The sequence below is a fragment of the Dipteris shenzhenensis genome, chromosome 16 (genome assembly GCF_047967505.1).
Source record: "Dipteris shenzhenensis isolate YYH24624 ecotype China chromosome 16, Dip_SZ_1.0, whole genome shotgun sequence".
NCBI lineage: Eukaryota > Viridiplantae > Streptophyta > Polypodiopsida > Gleicheniales > Dipteridaceae > Dipteris > Dipteris shenzhenensis.
In genome coordinates this window covers 13915709-13940525 of record NC_141611.1, presented here as the reverse complement: position 1 = coordinate 13940525, position 24817 = coordinate 13915709, and the positions used below count along the sequence as shown (strand labels likewise).

General features: G+C 42.5%; 1 protein-coding gene across 1 annotated transcript in view; it reads left to right on the top strand.

Moving 5' to 3' along the window:
• LOC147892587 (ABC transporter F family member 2-like) overlaps window positions 1-21524 on the top strand; it is a 38634-nt gene extending 17110 nt beyond the window's left edge. The window contains exons 5-9 of the mRNA XM_087387343.1: window positions 11016-11171; window positions 14356-14457; window positions 14641-14769; window positions 14889-14993; window positions 21127-21524. Of these exons, the coding sequence (XP_087243469.1) occupies window positions 11016-11171; window positions 14356-14457; window positions 14641-14769; window positions 14889-14993; window positions 21127-21222 (588 nt within the window). The 3' untranslated portion in view covers window positions 21223-21524. The remainder of the gene's footprint in view (window positions 1-11015; window positions 11172-14355; window positions 14458-14640; window positions 14770-14888; window positions 14994-21126) is intronic.
• Window positions 21525-24817: the final 3293 nt, after the last annotated feature.

The window sequence follows — 24817 nt, the reverse complement described above, 5'->3', positions numbered from 1 at the left end:
TCACCCGCTCGGCCTTGCTTACCTGACACGAGAAACACCGTGTCACATATTCATGAATATGCTTTTTCATCTTTGGCCAAAAGAAATCTCGCTTCACGAGATCATGTCTTCTCGACTCCTGGATGTCCCGCACACGGGCTATCATGGCACTGTCGAATGACTCTCTGCCTGAGATCATTCTGACTAGGTACTACAACCTTGCCATTTCTTTCTAGCATACCATCCCTTATGGTATATCTTGCATAAGTTTGGCCTTTTCTGGATGCCAGGTCATCCTTTCCATTTTCCCTGGGTTTTAACACATGAGCCTTAGGCCATAAGCTCTGGACAAACTCGTCCACCTTTTGAGTTTCTCTGATCTCGGTCATTAGAGCACTCTCTAATACCGTGAAACTCAGGTTGTGCATAATGCGACACAACGCATCAGCAACCTTATTAAACTCCTGCATGAGCTCTGCCCACCTAGCTTGGCGGCCCCTCAAGTCAGGCTGTTTACAAAAATGTTTCAGAGTATCATGATCCACATCCACATAAAACTCTGAACCATACAAATAATGCCTCCATGTTTTCAAAGCATGGATAACAGCATACAACTCTAATTCATGAGTTGGCCAATTCCTTTGAGAGGGAGAAAGCTTCTTGCTTTCAAAGGCTACTGGCTTTCCCTCTTGAAGGAGAACTGCTGCTACCGCAATGTCACTTGCATCGGTTTCTAGGAACAACGGTTTCTGGGGATCAACTATTTTTAACACCGGTCCTGTGACCACAGCTTGTTTTATGGTGTTAAAACTTTCTTGTTGATTCCGTCCCCATATAAAAGGTACTTTATCTGAGGTCAGTTCAGTCAATGGCGATACTATTTCGGAATATCCTTTGATATGCCTTCTGTAAAACTGGACAAATCCCAAGAATGATCGCAACGCGGTCAGACTCTGAGGGATTGGCCAAGTTAGTATCGCAGCCACTTTCTTCGGATCCATTTCTACCCCCTGTGGAGTAATTATGAACCCTAAATATTCAAGCCTAACCATACACAGTATAGTTTTCTTTTTATTTACATAAAGACTGGCTTTCCTCAAAGTACTGAACACTATTCTTAAGTGTTCACGATGCTCAGTAATACTTTTATTGAATATCAGGATATCGTCAATAAAATGTACTACGAACTTTCCGATATACGGACGTAGCAAATCGTTCATAAGCATGACGAATGTCGCTGGAGCATTGGTAAGTCCAAAGGGCATTACCAAAAACTCATAATGACCAAACCTGCTTCTGAAAGCGGTTTTATGCACATCCTCGGCTCTAATCCGGATCTGATGGTAGCCACACTTAAGATCTATCTTGCTGAAAATCACGGCTCCATGTAATGCATCTAGCAAATCATCAATCCGACCCATCGGATACCTGTGCTTAACAGTGATATTATTCAATGCTGTGTAATCTATACAAAGGCGAAACGTATCATCCTTTTTCTTCTTTAATATCACTGGCGAAGCAAAAGGTGAGAAACTTGGTTGAATGTGCCCCAACTTGAGATATTCTTCCAGTTGTCTACGCATCTCCGCCTCTTCAGTAAAACTCATTCTATAGGGAGGTCTATTTACAGGTTCTGCCCTCGGGATCAGCGCAATCTTATGCTGAACATTCCGCTCTGGAGGTAAGCCATAAGGTAGTTCATCCCTAAAACATTCAGAGAACTTCTCTGATATCTCTTTAGCCAACTCGGCCATTTTCCCATCTTGGGTAGCCTCAGTGCTAGTCGATGCATCATGAATTGACTCTACTGATGCTATACACAGACATAGAAACTCTTTCGGAGTCCTCCGAATTTCCATGGCTGAAATCAGTGGTCCTCGAGGTAAATCCTTCTCACCTCGCAAAACATATTCTACCCCATTCATCTTGAACTGGTAAATATGCTTCTTCCAATCAATGGCTGGATTTTTTCGAAAATGCCAAGCCATGCCTAGGGCTATATCTGCGTGAGCAAGTCTGGTCAACTCAAAGTCCAGCTTCTCAACATAGTCCTGAATTCGAAGTTCCAACTGGTAACCCTTTGGTCCCATACTTCAGTTGAACTTCCGTCCGCCATCCTGACCGTATAAGCATAGTCAGACGGACTAGTTTTCAATTTGAGCCTCTTAATAAGCTTTGAGTTGATTACATTGTGTGTTGACGCTAAGTCAAGCAACACAATCACATCATGATTGGCTACTTGCCCTTTCATTTTAATCAACTCGGGCTCATTGCAAAACCGTATACCCCGTTGCTGCGGGCTTAGAAAGGATGTTATCAGGTGTACCGCTTACTAACTTAGTAACAGACACACTTAACAACACAGGTACTAATCTCTGAGAAGGTCCCGCCAATTGCATCTGCATATGTTACACATTGGGACTCTCCTGCATCGGATTTTCTTTAGATCAGATCTGATTTCACAAATGGCGAAGGCTTCTTCCCACTTGTGTAACCAAACCTCGATCACATCAGAACTGGGCTCGGTCATCCGACCAGCGTACTTCTCCGGTCTATAGTTAGCAATATTAGGCACCTTGACCCTCACACGCTCTGATGAATGTATACTGGGCTCTGGCTTCGCTGGAGCTTTGCCCTTATCAATTCTAGATGGTCTAGCCGACAAGGCTTGCACGATCTTCCTGATCTCATTCTGACCAGCGTTCACTTGAAGCTGCTGGTTCATAATCTGCTGTAAAGCATCTTCTAATATCGAAATCCTACCGACCAAAGCAGGTGTTGTGTGATGTGACATTTGTTGTGTAGACCGTGCTCTAGACTCACTAGGATTAACCCTAGAATTCTGTCCTTCTGCCTCCATAGTTTCAAAAGGTAAAATAGTTTTTTTTTTTCTGTGTCTTTTCTAGAACCCAAATAAAATATATATACACCTCTTTTCTAATTTCTATTTTGCTTTCCTGTTTTTCTTTCTCCTGCACACTAAACTCCCAAATATATAATACTCTGAACGTTCCTTTTACTGTGCAGGAATAACAGGACCATAAATATATAATACTCTGAACGTTCCTTTTACTGTGCAGGAATAACTGTAAAAACTATATCGAAAGAAGGTGCTCCCTGCTCTTTCTCAAATGTCGATTGATCTCCCAACTCAGCCACCAACTGTCCTCAGCCCGCAAGCGTCTTTTCCCCCCACCTGAAAGTAGTACCCAGACCTAGGCACGTGCGTGGGATTTACGGGCACAATGTTTGTAGCAGTGTCCACAGGGTCCTGTTCGGCGACTTTCGAAGGCTGTTGCATGGAATTTCGCCTATCCTGCCCGTGAGGCGTTTCTTTTAAAGGTAAAGGATCTTGCAATCTCCGTCTGCGGCCTCTCTCCGCATGAGATCGATCTAAGGAGACCTCCAGATCCTGAATAGCTGGTCTCTCAGTCGCTGGCTTTCCGTCCCTCAATACAGCCGCGCTCCCTTTTTCCACAGTTCGAGTTCCCGTAGGCTCGTTGACGGACCACGTTCTGATGGAGGAAGGCCTGCGTAAATGTCCATCAATCCTACGCCACGTCGTCGCAGCAGAACGTCCACCTGAGACGCCCGTCAACACTTGATCGAAATCCTTCGCCACCACGAAGGTTCCCCGTCACGTACAGCCTTCGTCACAGCCAACGATCCTCACGTCCCTCGCACGTCACAAACAGGCGATGCAATTGATAACCTTGCGTCACCTCTGCGCTCCACGCCTATCTTCCGTCACCTAGCTCGTCTCTCTTCCCTTGATCTCTTTCCTTGCCTTGAGCTCTGATACCAATTGACACATTCTTTTCTCTAACACTCACTCAGATCACGGGCGATGGCACTAGTTATTTCCTCCCAGCCATACTCTCGTAGATCGCAGGTTTTCTACAGATACGTCACTTTGTTTTTTCCCATGCATATCTACAAGACCCACAACTCCCTAGATGGTTCCCCCTTGCCACATGTCATCATTTTAGCCTTTCACTTGGTGCACCATTTACCCCTCTCTTGGGGCACATTAAAACCTTTTGCCCCTTGGCATTATTGCACATTTAGGTGCACCTAGGCCTTAGCACTTAGAACCACCTAGTCAATGCCATTTCACCCTCACCTAGGACCTTGGCAGTTACTTCTCTTGACCGTTTCATTCACGCACATTAACTATTACAAAAGTTGGTCATCTAAGAGAAAATGCCCACCGATCTTTCCGAGGTTATGCTATCTCGGCTAGAGCATAACAACTATGCTACTATCCCCTCCATGTGGAAAGCAAGTAAGCCCTCTGGTGGACAATAGCCATGTGTGGAGGCCATTGTATATAATCAAGTCGTGTATTGCTCCCATCTCGAGTAGGTGTCTCCCATACCTTGTCACATTTGGTGCATCATTTAAATATCTCGCTATCTGGAGATCTGTTGGGTCCATCGAGAGGGTCTGTCTCAAAGTCTAACAAACCCACCTATCTACCTCTTGTGCGTGTGTTGAAGTCATCCAAAAGAAGGACCTCTCCCTACTTGAAGAATTCCATGATGTCATCATAAATCGTCTCATATGGGTTGTGGCCCTCTGTAGTGACATCACGCGGATAGGATGATGTATATGGGGAGAGTGGCACACGGCACATATCGACTGTGCATCATGTAGGTGAATCCGAACCCATGCATGCCTTGCATGCTACTCCTTTCACATAACGGATATCAGTGGTGTGAGGTGTGATCTAAAGAGGACAGCCACGCCTCCAGAGCCTCGTGTCCCTATATCTCTCCTCATCTCCTTTCTGTAAGTTGACTCCCAAGTGTACCCTCTCACAGTAGGCAATCCTCTTTTTGGGCTCTCATGTGTCTTGGTATAGAAAATAATCTCTATCTGTATATGCTTTGAGAAACCTCTTGGGTTGGACCATGGGTACCATTAGGCCATGCCCAATCTGTTCTGTTTCTCTGTCTTTGAGGCCGGATGCCGTCATGCAATATCTGTAGCCCTCTCACCTCTTTCTGCCATCTCCCAAATGTTTAGGTTACCGTCTCGATATACTGCTCATTTTGTCACGATCTGTGACGTATTCCTTTCTCTATATTTAGACTTATGGATGGTTTGATGAATGGACACTTGTGGAAGGGTATGCCCTTTCGACGGGACACTTCCTATGAGGCACAACCCTTCACAAGAGACATTCTATTGAAGAGACACTCCTATTGTAATGTACCCTCTCATCAAGGGTCACACCCTCCACAAGGGGTACACACCTCTTCATGCACATACACTTTGGAGTACACACCTTTTCATGTGTGACTCTTCACTCTCTATATAAGAGAGGCCCAATTGTATGGATGACACTACAGACACTACAGACACTCAAGCAATACAATTATTCCTTGTTCTCTGCTATTTCAGTCTCCTTTCTATTTCTTAGCACATTTCTAAATATAGTAAATCTAGGATTTCTTACAGTGGTATCAGAGCAAATTTCGCTCCTGCCTGTCTATCTGATACATTTCTTTGTGCTAGAAGGATATCTGTGCACATTGTGCATGGAAGAGATGGAGAGAATGAGCGTAAAAATTTTTAGCGCCAACCGTGCCTAAAGTCATCAATGGCCTCTCCATCTCCCACACATCACGAGTTGATGTGAATGGACACGACAAAAATCGTGTCTTTTCATGTGCTTGGCCTGTCCCAAAACGAAGGGACGCACCTTTTCCACCATTGGACACACCTTTTGATGAAGAGTTTTGACTCCTCACCCAAGGGACACACCCCATAGTGGAAAAAAGGACACACCTCTTCGTGTGGGGACACCCCTTTTAAAAACAGGGTCACACCCCTTCATGAAAAGGTGCACCTATTCCAGGGGGTCACATCCCTTAGAATAGGCACACCTTTTGGCACCAAGCACCTAATAAAAAGGGTACCTAGAGGGGCTAAAAAGGAAAAGCCAGCCCCATACCTAAGGCCTAACCCTAGCCTACCCAAGGGTTAATTAAACCCACACTTTAATTTTGGCAACCACCCAACCTAGGCAGCCACACACAAAAATGACGATCCACGATTGACACCGGTACGGATTTTCGTCACGCAGGATTCACCTCCCTTCCACGCCATACACAGCCCCCCCCCATGATCTGGTTTGCTGCCCTGGGTTCCTGCCAATCTTTCAGCGCCAGATCACTGCCCTTGCTGCCGCGATTCAGCCTTGGAAGCACGCAGCCAATTTCGCCACAAGCAAGCAGGCTGCCCCTTTTTGGCCACCATACCTGCCTTTGCCCAGCAGCTGTTCTGCCCTCTATCGCAATTCAGACCAGCCTGAATCCTGCTGGCTTATCTCGCCACCTTAGCCTGTGAAAAGCGCCCTTTTGCTGCCTTCCAATGCCGACCATCCAGGCCCAGATCTGCTCCTTGCACCCCACAGGCACTTTTCCTCTGAAATCAATGCAGGAAACCCCTTTTCTGCACCACGCCTCTGCCAATGCCCCTATCTGCCTCGAAAGTCTCGCCAGGCACCTTTTTCTTGCTCACACTTCAATGTGAACCTGCAAAGATAAGTAAATGGACCTCCGGACAGAGATTTTCAGGCCATTCTATGCAACAAATTGGCAGATCTAATCTATGCCAGGTGGATTCTTTCCAGTCTATTTCTAAGGATTCTCTTTCATATTGTTATTTGACGTTTATTATCAAATTACAGCAAATGAAAGCCGCCTCCTTAAAGTATGGAAACCCCTGGTAATTCACCCGTCCTTTCAAGGACACCTCAGGCATCATCTACCACACAATATCGTGTTCAGATCGACAGTTGGAGCAAACAGGCTCCCTGTCTTCCTACATCTCTCAGTTCACCACATTGGTGCTAGAGATTGATGGGTTAAGTGATAATGATCGCCTTCATGCTTTCATCTCAGGCCTAAATCCCTCGTCACGCATTGATGTCCTTAAAGCAAACATTACCACCATAGCTTGCGCTATTGCTTACGCAGAGCGCATAACAGATTTCCAAAACACAGGGAAGCGGAGTGCTAATCGAACACAGAACTCTACTATGGCCAAAGGTGCTCGCCCTCAAGATAACCCCAGGTTTAGAAAAAACTCGGGTAATCAAGGTCAGCGATAGTCTCAAGATCCCCACAAGTCTCAGAAATCGTATGCTGGATTCTAACAGAAGCACTCCTCCAAGGATTGCGCCTCTTCTTCACAAAGTCATCACCATCATCCCCAACATAAAGGTGCGGCCACTGACAAGAAGAACAACTCCAGCATAAAAAGACTTTGTACCATCTGTACAGGCGACCATAGATGGTTCGATTGTCCCAAGCGACCAAAGCAAAATTCCAATATGGAACCTAGCACTTCCCAAACAGAAGATGCTACCCCAGCACAAGTCAAGAAAGGCAAAGCTGTTCGAATGGCAAATACCATCCACATGAGCCTTGCCAGCAACCCCGAACCTTCCCTGGCCACTCAAGTACTTTGTGTTCAAGGATCGATTCGTGGAACAACGGTCACTATCTTCATCGACAGTGGCTGCTCTCATAACTTCCTAGCTAGTTCTATGGTCGACAAACTTCGGTTGACCACCAGTCCTAGTCCCATGGACTATCAGATTGAACTCGCAAATGGAACTACCTTCTTGTGCAACACTAGGATCACAAACTTGTCTTTTCGCATCGAACATTATACGGACAAGTTGAACTTCGACATCATGCCTCTTTCTCGGTACGATGTCATACTTGGACAACAGTGGCTCTACGACTATGATCCATCAATCAGTTTTCGCAGCCATACTATCCAGTTTGTCCACCAGGGCAGTACAAGTTCTTTTAAAAGATCAACCTTCGACTTCCGAACAGAAGATTTTCTCATCCTATTCTTATACGGACGACCTTCGGTATTATCAAGATCGCGTCTGTGTACCACATGACAAGGATGTTCGACGTCTTTTGTTAAAAGAGCATCATGTAGTTCCTTATGCTGCCCATCCAGGCATCAACAAGACTTATAGGTTACTCAGTGCAACATACTACTGGCCTCAGATGAAAAGCGACGTCATCAAAATGGTTACATCTTGCTTATCTTGTCAACAAATGAAAGCAAGTCGACGACTTCCAGCAGGACTTCTTCAGCCTCTTCCAGTTCCAACTGAAAGGTGGGAAAGTATTTCCATGGCTTTCATTACAACACTACCACGATCCTCAAGAGGTAACACTCAGATTGTGGTAATTGTTGATCGATTGTCCAAAATGGCACACTTTGTTGCTTGCAAAAGCAGTGCACAGGCTCCGAACATGGCCAAACTCTTCATAAACACATCTTTCGACACCATGGATTGCCCAAGAATATCATATCCGACAGAGATTCTAAGTTTACCAGTCACTTTTGGATTTCACTGCTCGAATCTTTGGGTACAACTCTACTGTTTAGTTCAGCCTACGACCCAGAATCAGATGGCCAGACTGAAAGAGTCAACCAAGTTCTGGAAGAAATGCTTCGACATTATATTCAGTCATGCCTAGCAGCTTGGAAAGAGTATCTACCACTCCTTGAGTTTGCTTATAATAACTCTTTCCATAGTGCCATCAGCATGACTCCATTCCAAGCAGCTTATGGACACACTCTGATCGTACCAACGAATTTTGTACTTCAACATCGAGGGGCCCTAGCTGATCAACTGGTTCAAGAAATGCAAGACATTCTACTCTAAGTCAGGGATCATATGCGAAAAGCGCAAGAGCGGTATCAACGGTTTGCCAACAAACATAGATGTCACCTGGAATTTGACATTGGTGACATGGTGCTATTATTTGTAGCCCCACATCGCTATAAGACGGTTAAGTCTGTGTTTCCTAAGTTGCGACCAAGATACTATGGACCTTTCCGGATCAAATTCATCTTTAAGTTACAAATTGGAATTACCACCATCATGGGGTAAAATCCATCCGACATTTCATATTTCTTTAAAGACGTACATTCTAGGCGATGAAGCAGTTCCTCCTGCAGGTGATTATGTCCGAGAAATTGAAGACGATTATGTTCTCCTTATTCCTGAGCGTATTCTGGACCATCGACAGCGAGAGACTCGACATCGACTTATCACGGAATTCCTTGTTCTTTGGCGAGATCTGGACGACTCTGACGCTACTTGGCAATCTGATGAAGACTTACAGCAGTACCCTGACATTTTACAGCACTATTTTCAGAATTTACCGTGATATTTTCTACATCAGTTCATTATCTCCACCAGGGTCTTATTTTGAGTCGGAGGGGATGTCACGATATGTGACTGTGACGTATTCCTTTCTCTATATCTAGACTTATGGATGGTTTGATGAATGGACACTTGTGGAAGGGTATGCCCTTTCGACGGGACACTTTTTATGAGGCACAACCCTTCACAAGAGACATTCTATTGAAGAGACACTCCTATTGTAATGTACCCTCTCATCAAGGGTCACACCCTTCACAAGGGGTACACACCTCTTCATGCACATACACTTTGGAGTACACACCTTTTCTATATAAGAGAGGCCCAATTGTATGGATGACACTACATACACACACTCAAGCAATACAATTATTCCTTGTTCTCTGCTATTTCAGTCTCCTTTTTGTTCCTTAGCACATTTCTAAATATAGTAAATCTAGGATTTCTTACACATTTTTCCTTCTGCCTTGCAGCCAGCACTTGAGTCATCCCTTCTGTTCTGTGCTCTTGTTGCAAAAGCGTGAGGTCATCATCCAAGTATGTCCTAGTCCCCTTCGAGGGTGCCCGCGTGCTCATGAAGGTAGACGTGTCTGCTAGTGTCCGGAATCTCACTATCATAGGTCTTGTTGTTACGTCATCCTACTCGTAGGCCTCGAAGGTAAGATTGACCCCCTCAATGCTAGGGCATCCACCGTCGTATCATCAACTGCTACACCTCTAACGAGGACATTTAGAGCTTTATTGTTTTTCTCTTCTCTTCTTCTAAGGCATTAGAAATAAATTCTTCCTTTGTTGGGGCTGCTGTGCCTTTAGATGCTCGTTTGGGAGAGACTAAAATGAATTTGTTTAGACTTCACAAGTTGTTGTAGCTTGAATGGAGAGATTTTGGACTACTTTTTGATTAGTCTTCTCCTTTAGTGCTAGCCTTCGTCATGGCTGAGTCTTCCCTTCACCTCCAGAGTGCCGACAGAAAACGCAGTACGAAGACTTTGTATAAATGGATACTCAAGTATGTGTGGGTGTGTGGATTTGTATGTGTGAGAGCATATTTTTATATTGTGGTCTACCCCCACTGTTGGGCGCTGATGACGTCAGTGGGGATGTCATAGTAGCTAGTCCCTGCTATGCATGATGGGGTTTATGGTTTTCAATCTTATGAGTGACTATCGTGAGATTGAAACTGCACTATGTTGTGTTTTTAGAGGATGAGTTTGGGAATGTTCTTGGATTCATCTAGGTAGATGAGTTTGGGAATGTTCCTAGATTTCATCTAGGTATGTGCCTTTCCTTTATATTTGCTTGGAGAACTCATCATGTTTCCCTTGATTGTCATAGGTAGGGCGGCCATCTCTTTCTTGATCCCTTCATTCCATCGTGAGTATGTTCATCTCCTCATTTAGGGGTGGTTGAATCTCCCCTATTTCTAGTGGATTGCCAGCCTTCAGCAACTCATTTTCTTCCTTGAGTTTGGCAACCTGAACTTCTAGCTCTTTTATCATTGATGTGTGGTGGCTGATCTTTGCATCAACCATACGGGTCATCTCCTCTCACATCTTACCAAGTTGGATCCCCATTTGTATGTGCATTTCAGATTTCCATTTGTTCATTTCCTCTTCCAATGAGGCATGCGTATCCTGCATTAATGCATCAGTGTCCATATCGTTAATGCCCCCAAACTTCTTTTGCAAGTTTTCAATGTCCACATCCTGCATTTTAGAGACTTCATTGTATTTATGCATGATTTAATATGTGAATGTGTGAGAGAGAGAGAGAGAGAGAGAGGGAGACAGAGAGAGAGAGATGACCATTGAGTTTCATTGACTTGCAGGCAGAAGCATTGGATCTTGAAAAGACTGTTATACAGACAGTGGAAGAGGCTGCCGAAGATTGGAACTTGAATGACATAAGAGGGCTTCTTGGCCGTTGTAATTTCAGGGCAGAGATGGTGCAAAGAAAAGTTGCATTCCTTAGTGGGGGAGAAAAGGTATGCAGTGGTTTTTCATTTTTCCTTCAGATGAATTGTGGTTTTTGACTGTATTTTCTTTCACTATGAAATTTTTTATTATGTGTGTGATTGAAATCTTTTTTTAACGTTAATGAGTCTTTGAATCTTTGGTGATCATATAGGGGGTTTTATGGTTCTACTGTTTTAAACTGATTTATTGGTTTTGAAATAGTAATGTGAGTAATCTCTCTCTCTCTCTCTCTCTCTCTCTCTCTCTCTCTCTCTCTCTCCACACACACACACACACACACACACACACAGACATAGATGATATGATATGGCTGCATTAAAGTCCTCTTGAGACCCTACAAGATCTAAGGACTGGTGCTATGAAACTATATAGTAGTCAGTTACATCCTGTGATAGGCAATCCTCACAAATCTTTTCTATGTTGCGAGTATTTGCTTTCATATAGCTTCCAAGCTTGTGGGCTGGCTGTTCCAATAGACTCTTCAGATTATTGCTTCTATGTCCATGTCTCTCCGTGATGTGTGCTTCATAGTTACTATCAAATGCGTTTGATTGATTTACCAAATGTCTGGAAACGTTTGAAAAAAGGCGTTTGGAAACTTCAATCAAACTTTGCTTTGCATGCACAAGTTTGAAAAACCACACGTTTGAAAAAATCAACGTTTGAAAAAGACCCTCAGTCTTAAACCATGAAGATTTTGCCTTTTTTGTCATGCCTGTTTTTAAGATGAGAAAGTATGTGCTTCCAATCAGAAAGTATACGAGTGACAAAGGGACAACCCTTAATCCAGCCATCAAATATGACCTAGAAGAAAATCCCATTGAGTGGGTTGCCAATGACCAGAAGCTTTTGTAGATAAAAGGCAAAATTAAGTGATGTATCATGTACAATCATGGCTGGTCACCCTGCATGAATTGAATCATCATTTTCCTTATGTGCTAGAATATGCATATAAATATTCAATCCCCCATGCATCTTTGGTGAGCATAGATGATCCAAAGAATGTAATGTGAGAGCTTTATGTCCATGATGAGAGAGCCCAAAAAGCTCCATAGTAGTGGACATGAAAGGAGGGATATCGCACTTGGTAAACATCATTAAAGGCAACTAAAACCTGCACATAGGCAACCAAAATGATTGGACGATGCGAAAAGGGACATGTAAGGGCCAAGTAGCTAGCTTCCAGTATTCCAATTTCTTTTCATCTTGGAAAGCACATAGTCTATTTGCTTGCGATGAGTATATGTCCACCCCAAACGGTAATCAAGATGACGCAAAAGCTGAGTAAGTGAAACTATTTCCCAAGGCCATAAAATGTGATGCCAATCTTTTTCATGCAATGGAAGAAGCTTGGACTTTTCGAAGTTAACCTGCAATCCAGCTGCCAAACATAGCACACATAAGGCATGAAATATCTCTTTCAGCCTTCGAAGGAGTGAAGGAGTCATCGGCAAAAGCTTGCACAATTAGTGGCCTTCCTCCACCTATCTCTAACCCGTACAATGCACCAATACGGTACTAAATGATGTGCATATTGAAGCATAGCTATCGCATAAGCAAGGCACTGAGAGACAGCCTTGACAAACTGAGCAAGAGAGTGTCCATTCATTTGTATTATCACCAGCTAGAATGCCCGCAGCTTTACTATCTTGATACAACCAATAAATGATATGGTGATTTCCCCCAAATCCTCATGATTGCATAGTTTGTGAAACGAATTCCCATTTTACGGTATCAAAGGCTTTAACAACTGTTTATTGCAGTAATAACTCATTCTGTTCAGTATACTCTGCATATTCAATCCTCACTCACACTAGCATTGGCAATATTATGTGTCATATGTCTTCAGGGAATGAACCCATACTGAGCAGGCTGTAAACCTCGATGCAAGAAACCTTTAATACGGCTCACTGTCATCTTAGCAATCAGCTTAGAGACGATAGGCATGAGTGTAATGAGCCTCCAATCTGTTGGCATTTAGATTGTATTGAATGCACGTAATAGATCATTCTTATAACCTAGATTCCACCACAAACTTGTAAATTTCACATATCAATACCACATCAAATGAAAGGATCTTCTCTTACGATATCAACTGCAGCAATCAAAGTTCTCACGATCAAATGTCAATGGAAGATTGAGACACTTTCAATATTCACAAACGACACTTTATTGACCTTGACTTTCGGAACTTATTTGATTATTCGCCTGATTTATGTATTCCGACATACATAATTCATCCCTCAACTGTGACTCTTCATCTGCAGCTTTAGAAGTTCACATTCAAAATTTGCTTAGGTCTTCCTCAATCCTGCTATGAATTCACATATGTTTTAGTTGTTCTGTTTCTGCAATTCTGCTGCAGCCATGGCCCAAAAGGGGCTTGCTGATTTGGTAAGCATTTTCTAGACATCTTGGTTCTTCTACCATTGTCAAAGTGTAGGCATTAAGTGGTTTTTTGAGGTCAGATGTTGTGCTATGGACTTGCCTCAACACCGATTTCTCTCTTTAATCACCTTTTAGAGCTTTAAGCTATATCAGAAATATTTATCAATACTGTTGAACTCTTGTATATGGCTCAGTTTGTCTTGTGCAATGGTTTTCAAGAATGACCCTTATTCTCACCTGTCTTATACAGGCCGCTGCAAGTACAACCTGCTGCTACACACGGGTTGTGGTTTGTGATTTTCTAGATGAGCAATTTTAAAGTATCTAGAAAGGCTTGAAAAGCAAGTTGATACCTTCTTTCTTGTCAGATATTTTCATTTTGAAATTGAATCTGTTCGTAGGATCTTGAGTGTTATCTCAGTACTTATTTCTATTTTGGTCGTCACATTCTCAAAATTTTTCGGTTTTATATGGTGTGGCTTAGTCTGGCATTTTCAGTATTGGCTAGCTTAATGTGTTTTGACATGTGGTAAATATTTCATTAGGTTATAGGTCTTTATTATTCTCTTGTGCAAATCTAAGCACAATGCAAAACTAGAGTCCAGCAGTAATCTTTTTGTTGTATTATTGGTCTTGTTGAGATGTGTGGCTATTTCTGCTCTCTTATTTGGAATGCCTTTTGTCTTCCATTCCAAAATAAATTCTTGGAATTGTTTATCTTCTATTCTTCATACTTAGGCCACAATATGTTTTTAATTTTAAACAAACTTCTGTGTAAGTAAAAGTTGATTGGATTTGCTGCAGGCACGATTGGCTCTTTGTAAGTTTATGGTCACTCCATCTACTATGCTTATTTTGGATGAACCCACAAATCATTTGGACATCCCTTCAAAGGAAATGCTTGAGGTGTGGTTTAAGTTTTATGTTTATTATGCAAGAAGCTTGTGGCTTTCTCTTGACATAGTATTTAATGCTAATTTTGTGATTTCCTTTTAAGTAGATACTTCCCAATGACTTACAGTGTTACAGAACATACTGAGCTTCTTATTTTCTCATACAATCTTCCTGTTTTCTAACTTGCTTCTGCAGGATGCTATAAGAGAGTACCAGGGTACGGTCATCGCTGTTTCGCATGATAGATACTTTTTGAGGCAAATAGTTAATCGAGTAGTGGAGGTGAAGGAGATGAAGTTGCAGAACTATGCAGGGGACTATAATGTAGAGTATCAACTTTTGTACATCATGAATTTGATTTTGGCATTGTACTTTTTCAGTAATGGAAGAGTTTTCTGTTATAATTAGTTCTGTAGTGCCGGTGAACAAATTGTGTTTGGCAGTACTATCTCGAACAAAACTTAGAAGCTCGAAGAAAGGAGCTTGAAAGGGATGCAGAGCTTGATGCGAAAGCTCCTATCGTGAAGGCCAAATCCAAAATGTCTAAGGTTTGCTCTCTAAGTTCGTAAATCTTTTTGAAATGGCGATTTAGCCATGTATTCCATGTTTCCTCTTTTTAAAATTGTTTATGGAAAGACGTGGTTCGAGAATGGTATAAGTTGGAGTGCCTTAGCGGTGTTTCTTTTATTGAGGAAATGTATTTTGGGTTGATAGAAAGTATAAATGAATGCTCTAGGATGTGTATGTGTAGGAGCTTATGTTTATATTATGGTCTATACCCATCACTGGGTGCTGTTTTTGGTGTTGACGTGGGTCTTATAGGAAGAGTTCCTGCTATTCGTGATCGAATTTATGATATTCAACATTGTGTGGGATTGCCATGAGGTTCAAACTGCACTATTTCTGTTTAGGAGCATGTTTTTGTATTCATCTAGATATATGTTTTTGCCGTGTGAGTGTCAAACATCCTCTAACCATAAACACACTCCAAGCACAACAAGGTAAACATAATAAAGATCAACAAACAACTGACCTCCCAGACACCCCCCAAGCACACGTGCTAGAGATTAGACTCCCACAAGGCTATGGCCATAGCTCCGGCATCCATACCTCCGTAAGTCTTCAATAGGAACTTTAGCATAGTATCTCGTGATCTGCCATGTTTCACTAGGAGCTGGTCCTAGAATTCCAATTATTGTCTTCATTGGCCTCCAAGAATGACATACATCATTAGAATAGAACCAAAACTCTAAGCTCATGATCCGGACCAGATCACACTCCTAGCACAACAAGGTAAACAAAATAAAGATCAACAGACAACTTACCTCCCAGACACCCCCCAAGCATGCATGCTAGAGATTAGACTCCCACAAGGCTATATAGGCCCATAGCTCCGGCGTCCATACCTCCATAACTGTCCAAAAGGAACTTTAGCATAGTATCTCGTGATCCGCCATGTTTCACTAGGAGCTGGTCTTGGAATTCCAATTATTGTCTTCATTGGCCTCCACGAATGACATACATCATCAGAACGCCACCAAAAATCTAAGCTCGTGATCCGGACAAGACCTTGTAGCGGCATCAACACACTAGAATTCCAATCCAATAGCCTTGGCCACTAAAGATGCTGGCTCACCCTTGCACTTTGCTTCCTTGGCAATTTCACTGTCTAAGCCAATTTTCGGATTCAATAGGCATCCAATTCCACACACTACCACCCAATTGCCAAGGCAAGGCATTTCCCACTGTCTATGTCCAACTAAAAGATGACTGCATTCCACAAGGCATCCAGCTTGCTGTAGAGGGTTTGGCAGTCCCACAACCCAACAATGCAACAACACAAATCTCGAACTGCACAAGTAACCTCAAGGCAGGAAGAAATCCACAACACTCTCCCTCTGGCACTAATCTAGGCATACCCTCTGTGTTTGGGTGTTTGTCCACGGCTTGAATGGCCGAGAGAGAACTTCGAACCACAAAAGAGCAACAATACGCTTCAAAAATGACAAATGGAATCCAAATGAAGGTTAGAACGACTCTACTTGCCGTCCATGGAAGAGGGACGAGATGTGGCTTCGCACCTATCCTCTGTCCAGGCCCCCAACAGTGCACAGATGACCTTACAATCACGAGCAAATGAAGGAGGGGCACTTTAGCCTCCCTTTCAGTTTTTAAAGTTTGTTTCTCAGTGGTATTTAACTAATGGAAGTGGCTGGAAATGATGATTGTCTCTTTGATTAGTGTGGATGTCAAGTTAGTTATGGTTTATTGCCCTTTAGCTTGCTAGAGGCTGGTATCAGTGTTTCCATTGCTGGGATAAATAAATACCAAAAAGTGCGCCAAAGCATTTGGGGCCAATCTGCATCTGGTGTGTATGGTTCATGAGTAGGGGCACTCTAGCCTCCCTTTCAGTTTTTTTAAAGTTTGTTTCTCAGTGGTATTTAACTAATAGTAGTGGCTGGAAATGATGCATTGTGGCTGTGATTAGTATGGATGTCAAGCTAATTATGGTTTACTGCCCTTTAACTTGCTCAAGTATGTGTGGGTGTGTGGATTTGTATGTGTGAGAGCATATTTTTATACTATGGTCTACACCCACTATTGGGCGCTGATGACGTCAGTGGGGATGATCCCGTTACATGTGGTTGGCCTTGTGGGCGGCCCAGTCGGGCATCATCAGTCATAATTTTTTTTAAAAACTTTTTCACAGAGCCATAAAAAGTCCTTTCTTTAGGGCATGCAGCAAGAGGAGTGCAGCAAGTGTAGCAGCAGGTAGGCCCCCTGTTGTTACTAAATTTGCAGCAGCAGATAGGCCCACTTTTGTTACTAAAGTTGTAGCAGCAGGTAGGCCCACTTTGTTACTAGATTTGTAATAGCTTTAGGATGTAGTGTGGAGTCCATTCCAGGTCAATTTTGCAATGACTTTGTCCATTTCTTGAACATATTAGAGGCATGATTTTGCTGTCTGTTTGGCTGCGTTCTCTATGTGACTATGATTTAATTGTATGTAGGCTGTTAGATTGTGATCTACGGCAATGCATAGTTATAAACAAAACACATTTCTTTGAGAGAGAACTGTTTCAAACCTTTTGAAACGTTTCTCTGCATGCATGCATGGGTTTTGCCCTTGATTTGTATTTTTGGGTTTCACTGTATTTTTTGGATTTAACATTAATTTCAATTATTGAACACCTCTAACTTTCTCTAGATCTCATGACAATTCACATGTGTAGACAAATAAGCATAGAATAGGACCTAGGTTTTTATAGTTCTATGCATTGTATGCCATTTTCTAGAGCTGTATAATTGAGAATTATTCATGTTTAGCATCATTTTTGGGGCCAGAAAGTAAAGCTCACGTTTCGAAATGTTTCTAATTTTTCTGAAAAGTTTCAGAGTGCTTGACAGTTTTACATTTCGAAGTGTATCTGGTGACTATGGAGTACTGTGATCCTGGGTACAAGCGTGGGTTTGCCTCAAGAATAAAGCCCCTATTATCTCACACCTGATATCAGATCCAAATGTATTTTCTTAATGAAGGGGAAGGGTCTATGTGGGAAGGAAAATAACATTGATTCAAATAGGTGTGTCATTTGTCAAGGGCTGCAAAATGTCTGGTTATTTTTCATTACTTTCAATTTCTTCAAATTCATAGTGTTGGGCATACCTATTCTCAGGTTCAGGGAGAGGGCAAGTTGAACAAAAACATTACCCATTTTGGAAAGGTGAAGGTCAGGAGCCATGTCGCACAGGCCTCATGCCCTGACGTAGTTATCTGACAACACAAGAACATAGAGTCGGCATTGTACTCACCTCTTATTACTTCCGGAGCTAACTTGGCGTAGCTTGTATCTAACCTAGGATTATGTTTTAAACCAATCATAGTAGCTATTAGCTATAGAGCAGGGTTTTCCCCACTGGACATGGGTTTTTCTGGAGATCACTTGCAATTCTCTCATCTCTCTCTCTCCTTTCCAGTTTTGTGTGTGTAGGTTTGCTCTCTCTCTCTCCCTTCCTCTCTCTCTCTCTCTCTCTCTCTCTCTCTCTCTCTCTCTTCATTTCTGTTCAGATCCGCTGCACTTCTCACATGGTATCAGAGCCACAGCTGGCTAGAGGCCCGAGGTGTCGAGGGGGTGTTGAGCCAACAGAGAGGATGTTTAGGCCTGTTGTTCGGAGATGTTTGTGAGGAGGTGTTTGCAGAGGTGTGGACCGTACGGGTGTCAACGACGGCACGACTTTGAAGGGCGTTTTCAGATACGAAAGGAGTAGTTCTGAGCCAAAGGAGTTCTAAAGGGTCAGGACAGCAAAGGCATGAAGGAGATCGGCATAGAGCCTCTTCATCATCTTCTCCAGCCTTCTCTCTTTTCTTCCATCACTTCCCTTCTCGACATTCTTTCCCATCCACTCTCTTTCAGTTTGATTTCCTCGTCCCTCCGACTGCCTACCTTGACTAAGATGGCGGAAAGCAAGGCCAAAATTCCAGTATTGCCCTCCTTCCCAATCGACCGTTAATTGGATGGCCTCAATTATGAGAGTTTGGCGGGTCATGATGGAGTCTATGCTATAGGCATATGATTTGGCGGACTTCATATTGGTGGGAGTTCACAAGCCTAATCCCCTTGTGTCCAACCTTGGGATCCTAGAGCAGGAGGAGGCCGAGACCTTGTCTCAACTCTAGGACCGTGTCAATGCACGTGCAAGGTCATTTATCTTTCTTAACTGTACTCAAGTGATTAATCATGTGACTCATATGATGGTGGGCAAGAATATCTAGAAGCACTTGGCGTCCTTGTACAATCAAACCTCTCCCACAAAAAGGATCTCTTTGGAAGTCTAGATGCGGTTGTTGGATCCCAAGAAGTCTTCATCGATGTGCTAACAAATCAATGAGTTACAGTAACTTAAACAAGAGATCCTCCAAGCGGGTAAGCAGATATCTTCCGAGACCTGGCCATAAATCTACTATCCGTGTTATCCTCTCAGTATGGAGCATTCTATTCGTCCTTGATAACCAGTGGAAGGATGAATGCGTTGACCTGGGAAGAATGGGTCCCGATGGTGCTTGACCAAGAGGAGAGATTTGGAGATCGTACCTATAAGAGTCTGCCTTTTCTCTCTTATCTCCTCTCTTTTTCTCTCTTTTTTCTCCTCATTACCTCTATTTTCCTCTCTTTTCTCCTCTCAAGGCTTTGGCAGCTGAGCAGAAAGGATGGAAGAAGTTGACAGCTGAGGAACGGGAAGCACTTAGATAGGCATTCATGCTCACAATGAGATACCAAAACAATGAGGGACTGATAGATAGCCTGGCTCCCCCTCCCTAGTTGGCTGTACAAATGAGCTGACCCTATGCTCTAGGGGGCTGACTCTTGCCCCTAGGTGGACTGACCTGGCCTGCTCAATGAAGGGACTGCTGCATAGCCCTATATGAGGGCTATAGCCCCCGGCCTCCTAGCCCGATTGCCCCTCTACAAGGGACGATCCTTACTGCCCTGCCATGAGCCGACCAACAGGCCTCCCTCAGCCTAAAAGGGCTGCTTGGGCCTAGTTCTAAAGGGTGGCCACACTAGCCCCCCTCCTGGTCTCCACAGTGCGCAGAAAGGACTGATCCAGGGGCTGCCTATGCAGAACATCAGCAGGCTGATCCCCTGGCACATGCGACCAGAACATGGCCCAGGTATGCATCCATCCCCGCCTGTAAGGCTCTCACGGCTGGCAAAGTGGTAGTCCCACCTGTATATGGAGATGAAACTTCACTCCCAAACAAGGAGGCAGGAATAGATGTGGAAATCGGAGCAGGTGTGCTACCACACATGGAAGAACATGTTGCTCTTGGGGGACTGGTGATGCTCGACCTGAAGGATAAAAAATCACAGGTTGTGATCCAATACTATCCAACATACCTTCAAATGTGCAAGGTCTGCTATTGGAACCATTAAATGAGCCTGCAATTGGTTTGTGCCTCCACTTTTTGTTGCTTTATAAAAGTGATATTTCCACTTGCATGCTCCTCCTTTTGGGTCTGAATGCCATGTGGACGAGCCATTGAAAGAGAGGATGAAAGAACGGTCAGGAGCTGCAAAAGAATGCAGCAAAAGGACTGCAACATTTGCTGCAGCCTGCAAACTTCCAAGGCAGGTGGGAGGGTCCAAGAGGGACTTGAGACTTACCACTCAAGAGAGCATGGGGCTGAGAGGAGGGAATTCTGAGCTTTGAGCTGAGAGGAGAGGGCTGAGCAGTGAGAGGAGGGAAGAGGTTTGAGAGGGGTGGCTGAGCGAGTAAGGGTGGGGCGAGAGGGCTGAGAGGAGGGCAAGGCTGAGACGAGGGTCCAACAGCAAAGAGCAACAACAAACAGTGCCATTTCAACATTCAGCCATTTTAACCCCCATCCCATGGCATTGCCAGACCTAGAACCTGGAATGCCAAGGCATTCTGGGAACACTGGTGTCCCTTGAGTTCCTGACCTGGTGGATGTTCCGGACGTCCCATGTCACCTTCAATTCCAGTAAAGAACGTTCCGACGGTCCGGAAGGGGAATGGTGTTCCCCTGATAAGTATGGGCCAGACTCCACTTAGTTGCTCAAAACAATGATGGATTTTGCTGCTGCATAGTAGTGTCTGATGTTTTTGGTCTATGCATTGGATGGATGAGATACTCTAACATGGTCTTCCCACTCTGTACAGGCCGAGAAGGAGCTACAGAAGAAACAGAAGGCCCAGTCTTTCCAACAGGGTAAAGCTAAGGGTAAGGTCAGCAAAAATGCAAAGAGGTGGAATTGATCGGGTAACATAAGATTCTATTGTAATCCCTGTATCTGGAACAGGAACCGTACTAGAAAGATATGTTGTTGAAAGAAAAAGACAGCATTTCATTTTCTGTACATAATTGTATTACAATTACATGTAAATGAATGGCTGGTAGCAGATAGAAGTACTTCTATACAACATAGAATCTCAACGCTACCAATTTCCTGAACTTTCTCTGCCATTTTTCTACCATTATATGCTGTGCTCCAAATGTTTTTGGGCTGCAGACAGCTACAAATTGAAGGATGATTCTGAATTTATTATTGTACGGACAACGATAAATCCAAATTCTATAGGTTTTAACCTCAAAACACAATCATAGAGAATTTCATCTCTCTCTCTCTCTCTCTCTCTCTCTCTCATACTGATGTTTGATACAAAATGGAAGATTCTCAAACACGTCATAGTCAGTAAGTTTACAAGTGGAGTAACAACAAGGCTTGCAAGCAAACCCAAGTCACATTAATTTGTAGTTTGGACCATGTGATTGCATAGAAAACTCTTAGATTAAGGACATTAGATTCATACTTGCATATTGAAAGAGGCCTTGATGTCGACTTATTTATCAGCAACACATATTTTCCATAATGCATATTAAGCTATGAGATGCCTATGGTGCAAGTATCACTCACACTAATATTGCCAACAGAACTTACAAGAGTTTATTTATTTGTTTCAATATTGTAGCAATGAATTCGGTATGTTGTGTGTGTGAGTTTTGTAAGGAAAATACCATGTTTCCAAATTGCACATTTACAATAAGGGATATTAATATTATCCACAAAATTCACGAGGTGTGCGTAAAAAGGAGATCAAGGGGTTACGGATGGGTTTTTAAATATGAGTTTGAACGCACGTTGTATGCAGAATTATCTAAAAGTGCACCCCTCGTATATGTAGAATTTTCTAAAGGTGTGCATCCCTCGTGGCTTAAACAAGGAACCAATCATCTAGAGAAAACTACTTTAGTAAATGAGGTCAATGAAATAGATGATTCTATAAGAAGTCATGAAGATCTTCTCCAATGGTTGTATAAGCAATGCTCACTCCTAGAAGGTAGGAGTGTTCTCCTGTGAGCCACCATCTTCATCAAAATTGGTGTTGTTGGAAGGGAGAGAAAGATCATCAAAATTGCTATTGTTTAGTGCTAGCCTTCATCATGGTTGAGTTTGCCTTTCACCTCTGGAGTGCCTATAGAAGCTCAGTACGAAGACTTGAATAAATGGATGCTCAAGTATGTGTGGGTGTGTGGATTTGTATGTGTGAGCATATTTTTAAACTATGGTCGGGTGCTGATGACGTCAGTGGGGATGTCATAGTAGCTAGTCTTTGCTATGCGTGATGGAGTTAATGGTTTTCAACCTTATGACTATCATGAGATTGAAACTGCACATCGTTGTGTTTTAGATGATGAGTTTGGGAATGTTCTTGGGTTCATCTAGGTATATAGGTATATGTATACCCAATGTTGATCTGATATCTAAGTATTCGTAACACTACCAAATATTGTGGCAAAGCCATCATTATAGATCTTACATGTCCTTTCTTGCCTAGGAATGTCTTCCATCTACTTGTTTGTGTCTCCAAGTCATGGGAGCTGACTCTAAATCTACATGTGGCCTACCTCTTGTACATAGACATGTTGTCTTGGAGCTCATTGTATGTCAGCATACGGTTTATCTCTCTCTTGTAAAACGCCAACTTCCCTTGCATTCTTTCCATAATGTTTTCACCACTTTCTACTTCCCAAATTCTCTTATAGCCCCTTTTCTTTCAGGTAAATCTTGGCTTTCTACTTCCTGATTCTCTTATAGCCCCTTTTATCTTGGATAAATCTTGGCTTTCTACTTCCCAAATTCTCTTATAGCCCCTTTTCTCTTAGGTAAATATTGGCCCGATATATATCCACATCTTTCCACCAAATGTGTGCTTCTCTAAACCATCCTTTTTCCTTTGTGACTTTCATTACTTTAAGCAAGATTCTACTGTTGTCGATTTTTTGAAATTTAACTATGTATGTGATCAAGACAAAGTGCTTCCCTTTCAAGAGGTAGCATTCCAAATTCAAGCAAAAGTACAAGATAAGTAGTTTACACTCTTGCCCCTACCCAAAACCTTTTTTGAATATTCAATTCCTTTGCCAAATTAGTGCCCCATACTAGACATCCATCTAAGACCACTAGTAGACTAAGATACTAAAGAGAAATTTCCTCATACTTCCATTCCATAACTTTGAAATTTTGTATTTTATGTGTAGATTAAGGCTTTTAGAACCCCAAGTATCCTTTTCTCTATACAAAGATTCCATTTATAATTGAGAGAGAGAGAGAGAGAGAGAAAGAGAGAGAGAGAGATGAATATTACATCAGTCACAAAAAAATCACAATATCAAACAACATATTTCCACTACTTCTCAAATTCTGTGTTGTTTTTTCCATCTTGCCTAACTAGAAGATCATAGTCCAACCATTCCTCAAGCTTAGCCTTTTTAGCACATCACAACATATATCCCTTCTTAAATCTTATGTGGTTTTTCCATCTTTCCCACGATATGGTATCAACTACAATAGTCTTTTAGGACCTACTTGCTTAGTAGAAGTCCACATCCTTGATAGATGATAAGACATCATTAGGGGACAAACGGGATCTCAAAAGGGCCTCATAAGGAATGGATTAGGGGAGGATTTGCTTCGTGTCCACATTATAAGAACAAAATAATTACGTGCAACAATGTTATTGTGTAATTTTGTATTTTTCTCCATATCATGTTCATCATATGGTTTCCAAAGCTTCCAAAAGAAGCCATATTGGCTCCCTCATACTCATCATAAATGGAGGAATTGCATACTTGGTGCTAGAGAAATGTGACTCGTAGGCTCATGAAACCAATAGACTTCACCCTAGGCACTTTACAAATGCTTGCAGTTCATGACAAATTGTGAATCACATGTTTCTTAATCTATGCTAGTAATTAAGTTATTGCAATAGTTGCTTTGATTTAATAAACCTCTACACCTGACACTCTGATGGAGTAGCCTCTTTTATTTACCACTTGTTGCAAGCTTGCAATAGAGGTGTGTTGAGAGTCTATTTATTCCTTTTTAAAAAAAAAATCAAATAAAAAAAGGATTCACTAATAACAAAACGATAGAGCTTGTTTGAATGCCTTAATTACACAAGAAACTTCACTAGAATGGTTGTTGAAAAAACTCATCAATTCAAGCACGTAGATTTAAACCTCTCGATGGAATCTATAGGTAGCTTTGAACTTCTTGATGGAGGTGTGTTTGGAGTCTATTTATAATTCCATTTTCCTTATGACAAGCTTGTGGATTATTACTTCAGTCTCCCATCTCCAACAACTACACCACATCAATTGCAAAATAAGAGCATGTGTGGCTATGGCTAAAACAAAATCCCATGTAAAACAGTCCTCCCTATTTCTTCCTTATATGGGACTTCCAGTTAATGCAAAGTACCATCATATCCATTGTATCTGGAAAGCTACAACATCAAAGAAAGCATGTAATAAAGGATAAATTATTGCTAGAGTATGTTTTGAAGGTAT